Genomic DNA, 7,261 nt, shown 5'->3' with positions numbered 1-7,261 from the left:
CTGGCTTTGCGGTAGACCCGCCGCCGGGTCAACGTCCAGGGTGGAGCCCCGGCCATCCGTCGCCCCCCCAGCAGCATCCGGGGGAGGTTTCGGGCGTTTCCCCATGGAGGTGGTCGTGTCTCTCCTCCGCAGCAACAGGGTCGGCGTCCTCCACCAAGTCCAACTCTCCAGGCCGAGAGCCCCGGGGTCCCTCTCCGCGCCGCACTTCCTCCGGTTCCGCTGGCCCACAAAACCAGCAACTCCCTAGCAGCACCTGGACCTCGCTCTCCGCTTTGCCGTCCACCAAGCACAAGGAGCCCCCTTGAGTGCGTCGCTCCCCCAAGTTCAGACGCGATGCCCAAAGCTACCAGCCCAAAATGGCGTCAGGGGCGGCCTCCCAAAGTCCCAAGCATGTGAGGGCCAGGGAGTAGCACACCCAGGCCCCAAGAATCAGGGCCCCCTGGGTGTCCCCAGTGCCCGGTCACCAGGCCTTCCGGCGTCTGCAGGGTCCCACGATGGCAAGCGGCCTGGGGTCAGCGCCGGTCCGTCTCCCCTCTGGCAGGCTGCACAGGGTCTGGCCTTACCCCGATCCCGGGATCCGTGGACGGTGCCCAGCAGGGCCCCCCGACGACACGCGGCCAGGTGCCAGCGCCGGTCCGTTCTCACACTGTCAGGTGGCGCAGGGCTAGGCCTCACCTCAAGCCTGCACTCCGCAGCTGGCACACGGCGGGGTCTCCCAATAGCGAGTGGCCAGGGGTCAGCGCCGGTCAGTCACGATCCCGGCAGGCCGCGCAGGGACAAGCCCTACCCCAATCTCGCGCTCCGAGCCTGGCGCGCAGCAGGCCCCCCCAGGGCCGAGGGTCTCCACTGGTCTCCTTCTCCGCAGGCGTCCCCGCCGCGCTCCTGTAGGCACACCACGGCAAAGCAGCACAGGCTCCGCCGCCGCGGCGAGCGCGAAAATTCAGGGCACCGGCCCTCACAGCAGCCGGCGGCCAGCCAGGTATCTCCGCGGCCCGGCCTTCCAACCACTCGAGGCCGGGGATGCGGCCTATCGTCCAGGCCGCAAGATGGCCGGCGCCGCCCACCAAGCTCCAGGCGCGGCTCTGGCTCCACACAGCCGGGGACTCGCTCCCACCGTCTCCGCTCAGGCCCCCAGGTGTGCGGGAGGAGACGCGGGTGAAATCAGGGTTCAGAGGCTACCAGGATGGTAATCGCCAGGATTAATGGGGAGGCTGCTGCGGAGCTCAGCGCTCACACGTCTTCTTCCATCGGCTGCCAAGCCACGCCCCCGAACAGCAGGAGCATCTGCCGTCCGCTGGGAAAACACGAACATGGACTTCAAACAAAATATTATCTCCAAGCCTAAGGCTGAAAGAGATATCTTCAACCATGAGGAGCGCAAATAAATGAATGCTTGCAGTGATTCATTTGTTTTAAGAAAAAACCTAAGTGCCTGTGCTCATGCCACAGCTGTTGCTGCACACGTGCAAAGCTGGCGCTGCGCCATTAGTTTAGTGCCCTATTGGCTAGTTCTGCAGCTGGGGGAGTAAATCATTAGGGGCCCCTTGTACAAAGCATTTTTGCAGTCGGAAACACCCAACCACAAAAATGCTTTTACAAATGTACCAAATACAAATTGTGATTCAGTAACACGCTACCTACTTGCAATTAGTGTTTGCGATTTGGTATTTAAAAGGGGCGTGTTTGCGGCATTTCTTCCAATTACTGAATCTGAATGGACTGTATGAAAGTTTTGCAACCGAATTAAGGTCAAGTTTTACTGACTCCCTGAAAGAGGTGGTAACCCATTTGCAAATAGGTAGAGGGCCTTTGAAGAATGGATAACAAATATTTTTAAGAGCAGGCGGCTGTCCCACGGACCCCACTGTCTACTCTTAAAAAATTAAAAGCTTATTTTTTTTCTTTTTAAATGCATCCCATTATCCTTTAAGGAAATTGGGCTGCATTAAAAAAAAAATAAACAGACTGCTTTATTAAAACCCAATCATAGACATGGTGGTCTTCTGACCTCAGCAGGCTGCCATCGCTGTTATGGTTGTGATTCCTAATGGGTCTCAAATTGCGACCTACCTCACTAATATGCATGAGGTAGGTCTATTTGAATCTCGCTAGCAATCGCTAATGAAACTCAAAAGAGTTTCATACATTAGGAATTCCGATTTCAAAATTGCGACTCATAGAGAATCGCAAATAGGAAATCGGTATTTCTGACGCTAGTACATCCTGCCCTAAGTCTTGTTGTATTTTGCATTCTTCGAATGAGGAAAGCAAAAAAGAACTGGGATGAAAAAAGAAATTGAAAAAATCAGTCTGGACACAATACTTACTCCTGACAAGAGTTAAATCAAGTTATACCTGGCGGCACTCATAGCTACGGGGCTGCTCAGTGGGTTAGCTGATTTGCAGTTGGTTGCGGCAGCACTCTTCACTACCGAAGCCTGAGCGCTGTAAAGCTTACAGAGTTACAAAAACATAAATGTGAGCCCTATAGGAGGGTATCTTAAATGCACAGAATGCTGACTCAAACCCATTGCAATGCAAGATACAGCAGGATTTATTGAGGAAAAGAGGTCTACATACATCTGCAATAAACACAGTTCAACTACTAACTCTTAAACATAAGTGGTAAAAGGTATGATGGGAAGGTAAAAGAGCCCACGTTTCTTTCTGCAGCTCCAACAGTAATCACGCACCACAAAGAGCGAGCAGCACCTGGGCTGAAGACGGAAGCAAGTCCGTTCCGCGAGGCGAGTACCTCTGTGCACTGCAGAGGGGCTACGGGTTTCGATTTGTTGGCACTTTGGCATCTGTGAATGCGGGGCTGTGCTGAGAACGCTGGCTGTGAGCTCAAAGTTGTTGTGACTTGTAAGTAGTAGTTTAATGTGTGTTTTGTAAGACGGCGTGATAGCGTTGCGGCTGTGCCCTCATGTAATGGCATGAGCGAGGTGGTAAATGAATCCTATATTCGGTTGGTACAATAGAATCAACTAGCAGTGAGAAAGACTCAGCACATTTATAAAGAAATTACACGAGGATGTGATTGGTTACCGATCATGTCTCCTTACATTCTTGTACGGCTGCTCGCAATCACGCTTCACAGGTGACCAGAGCTGCAATTACGGAGCCCAGGTCTAGGACGGGAAAATGACTCATCTGAATGATGCTGCCTCACTGGGGGTACATATGCCTTAACATGCTTGCGGCAGGGTCAGAAATGACTTCTCTAAAAAAGTTTAGCACAGGCATACCATTATGCACGGAGTGCTTGCCTTTTGAACACTTTTAGCTGGGACTTAAACATCAGTATGCCGCACATCATGCCCTTAAATATCGAACAATGCTAATTAGTGCATGGACTTTTAAAATAAATTAATCTGCAAGGCGCGGACCACGCCCAGAGAGCCACAGCTGCCTGTAAAGTCCTGCAGCCTCTCTCAGAAACTAGTGCAGCAAACGGCATGCGAAGAAGAAAGATGCTGCACAACTTCTGACCCTCGGCAATCCGATACACTGCAGTTTAAGAGGCACGCTGCAACGTTCTCCCCTTTTCCACGGTGGTATGTTGCTAGGCCCAAGATCTGCTCTTTGTGCTCCTTCATGCAAGAGATCTTTTTTTCCACGCTGCTCGCTTTTTAAAAGCAAGAGCTGCAAATGGTGCCTCAGTGATGTATGAAGTGTATGCGCTTCGCAACGGAGTTTGCGCACTCAGGGTTATTACACTAAATGCACGCTCCCTACAGGGAACACTGGCCATTAGGAATTTATGACTAAGCCCTCGTTACAACATTCCAGTAAAACTTACTTTGGGGTAAGCAGGACATAAGATTGTTACAGTGAAAATGGATCTAGTTTGTATTTATTGGTGTTATAGAAACGTTCATTTTGAGTGAAGTTTCTGGCATAAACTGTGCAGTGATAGGGTTCAGTTTAGTGGGTATTATTTGGTGCCGTTGCATATGTGCCTTTCGAGTAAAGCTCTTCCCACACACTGTGCAGCGATAAGGCCTCTTTCCTGTGTGTGCACTTTGATGCCATACATGGCCTTTCTTTCTGAGAAAAGCGCTTGGAAGACACTTTGCAGTGATAAGGTTTCTCTCCAGTGTGTTTGGTGTTACGAGACTTGACTTTTGATTTAAGCTCTTCTCGCACACAGTGCAGTGAAAAGGCTTCTCTAATGTGTGTACGCTTTGATGCCGTACAAGGGATCCCTGATAAGCAAAGCGCTTGGAACACTTAATGCAGAGATAAGGCCTCTCTACTGTGTGTGTTCTTTGATGCAGTACGAGGGTTGCCTTCTGAGAAAAGGTTTTTGAACACACAGTACAGTGATGAGGCCTCTCTCTTGTGTGTACGCTTTGATGCTGTACAAGGGTTGCCTTACGAGAAAAGCGCTTTGAACACTCAGTGCAGTGATAAAGCTTCTCTCCTGTGTGTGTTCTTTGATGCCGTACAAGGGAGCTCCTATCAGCAAAGCCCTTGGAACACAGAGTGCAGTGATAAGGCCGCTCTCCTGTGTGAGTTCTTTGATGCAGTACAAGGCCTTTCTTATGAGCAAAGCGCTTGGAACACACTGTGCAGTGATAAGGCCTCTCTCCAGTGTGTGTTCTTTGATGCTGTACAAGGTTCGCCTTATAAGAAAAGCGCTTGGATCACAGAGTGCAGTGATAAGGCCGCTCTCCTGTGTGAGTTCTTTGATGCAGCACAAGGGTCGCCTTACGAGAAAAGGTTTTGGAACACAGAGTGCAGTGATAAGGCCTCTCTCCTGTGTGAGTTCTTTGATGCAGTACAAGGTGTGCCTTACAAGAAAAGGTTTTGGAACACACAGTGCAATGATGAGGCCTCTCTCCTGTGTGTACGCTTTGATGCTGTACAAGGGATCTCCTATCAGCAAAGCGCTTGGCACACACAGTGCAATGATGAGGCCTCTCTCCTGTGTGTACGCTTTGATGCTGTACAAGGGATCTCTTATCAGCAAAGCGCTTGGAACACACAGTGCAATGATGAGGACTCTTTCCTGTGTGTACGCTTTGATTAGGCCTCTCTCTTGTGTGTATGCTTTGATGAGGCCTCTCTCCTGTGTGTATGCTTTGATGAGGCCTCTCTGCTGTGTGTACGCTTTGATGAGGCCTCTCTCCTGTGTGTACGCTTTGATGAGGCTTCTCTCCTGTGTGTACGCTTTGATAAGGCCTCTCTCTTGTGTGTATGCTTTGATGAGGCCTCTCTCCTGTGTGTATGCTTTGATGAGGCCTCTCTCCTGTATGTACACTTTGATGAGGCCTCTCTCCTGTGTGTACGCTTTGATGAGGCCTCTCGTGCGCTTTGATGAGGCCTCTCTCCTGTGTGTATGCTTTGATGAGGCCTCTCTCCTGTGTGTACGCTTTGATGAGGCTTCTCTCCTGTGTGTATGTTTTGATGAGGCCTCTCTCCTGTGTGTACACTTTGATGAGGCCTCTCTCTTGTGTGTATGCTTTGATGAGGCCTCTCTCCTGTGTGTACGCTTTGATGAGGCCTCTCTCTTGTGTGTATGCTTTGATGAGGCCTCTCTCCTGTGTGTACGCTTTGATGAGGCCTCTCTCCTGTGTGTACGCTTTGATGAGGCCTCTCTCCTGTGTGTACACTTTGATGAGGCCTCTCTCCTGTGTGTACGCTTTGATGCTGTACAAGGGATCTCTTATCAGCAAAGCGTTTGGAACACACAGTGCAATGATGAGGACTCTCTCCTGTGTGTACACTTTGATGAGGCCTCTCTCCTGTGTGTACACTTTGATGAGGCCTCTCTCCTGTGTGTACGCTTTGATGAGGCCTCTCTCCTGTGTGTACGCTTTGATGAGGCCTCTCTCCTGTGTGTACACTTTGATGTCGTACAAGGCTATTCTTATGAGCAAAGCGCTTGGAACACTCTGTGCAGTGATACGGCCGCTCTCCAGTGTGTGTTCTTTGATGCTGTAAAAAAGTTGCCTTTTGAGTGAAACACTTTTTACACGTTTCGCAGGTATATGGCCTGAGGCTGGTGTGTCCTTTTTTGTGCCTCACAAGAAGTGTCTCATTGATAAATCCTTTGTCACACACATTACAAGCAAAGCATCTCTCGCTCATGTGCATTCTGCGCCGTTTCTTTAAGTAGATATTTTGAGTTATATTCATCTTGCCTCCGGAACCTTTATGGCCTTCTTTCCCATTCATATTCTCTAGATGTGATTGTTGTTCTGCAAAATAGAAAAAACATTGAAAATTACATGAAGAAAATATTTCTTGAAAAAGCTGCATTGATATAATATGGAGAAGTGAACAGTTAGAATTCAGAGAAAACAAATTTAAGTTCTAGGAAAAAGAGTCACACTTCCCTTTGAGACACAAATGGTGGCTAGTCCTCCTACACAAAGTGTGTTGACCTAGTCCTGCAGCAGGAGCATGCTGGGAAATCAAGTGATTCACAAGAACCACTGTTGGACATGGGGTTTCTGGTTGGCTAGGGTGGGCACCTAAGCCAGGCAGAATCCACCACTATAGTCCAGGTAAGTCGGATACACACCCGAGCTAACCTGCGCTCACCCTCTGGTAGCTGGCGCAGAGCAGTCAGGCTAGTTTAAAGAGGCAATGTGCAGAGCATTTGTGCAACACACTCGCACAGCAACACAGTGAGTAAATCACAAAGGAGAATACACGCAGGATTAAGTAAAAATAGATTCTATATTGTACATCAAACAAGACCAAAATGACTTAAATCACACCGTTAGAGCAAATAATGCAGGTTTGACAAAGAAAACCACAAATTACTATGAAAACATAGGTCACAGCGCACCTGCGCTCCGATTACACTTCATACGGTAACTGTAGTGAACGGGGTTGAAGTGATTGCATTTAGAAACCAAACATACGGCGCAGGAGCACCTACTAAACGCTAAACAGTAATTGAGCTTGAGTCTTCCAGCAGTTCTCCTCTATGGACGGCCCTGCACCATTCTTGAGGTCATCTCCAGAGCAGAGACAATGCTGAACAATAAATGCCCCTCGCGCTCTTGCGAATTTGGAGCCCGCCGGGGCCGCTTGAATCGTGTCTCTTTGCCCAAGGGAAACCAAGCCACCCGTGAAGGAGAGCAGGGAGGCTTTACCACTCTGCTCGACCGAACCCACCTCACAGTACCTTTGTGGGTGCAGGGTCACTGTCCTCAGGGCATCTGTAACTTGCTAACAATGTTGTCATGTTTCAGGAGTGGGACCCAATGTGGAGAGCTTCGTGCAGTATACGCGTTAAAACCAG

General features: G+C 49.6%; 1 protein-coding gene across 1 annotated transcript in view; it reads right to left on the bottom strand.

Annotated features, from left to right (window-relative positions):
• Window positions 1–2,536: 2,536 nt before the first annotated feature.
• Window positions 2,537–7,261, bottom strand: part of LOC144762233 (uncharacterized) — a 51,110-nt gene continuing 46,385 nt past the window's right edge. Inside the window, exon 3 of the mRNA XM_078647405.1 lies at window positions 2,537–6,206. Coding sequence (XP_078503531.1) covers window positions 5,032–6,206 — 1,175 coding nt within the window. The 3' untranslated portion in view covers window positions 2,537–5,031. The remainder of the gene's footprint in view (window positions 6,207–7,261) is intronic.

Source organism: Lissotriton helveticus, chromosome 1_1 (assembly GCF_964261635.1).
Source record: "Lissotriton helveticus chromosome 1_1, aLisHel1.1, whole genome shotgun sequence".
Classification (NCBI taxonomy): Eukaryota; Metazoa; Chordata; class Amphibia; order Caudata; family Salamandridae; genus Lissotriton; species Lissotriton helveticus.
This window is presented reverse-complemented; position numbering and strand designations above follow the sequence as displayed.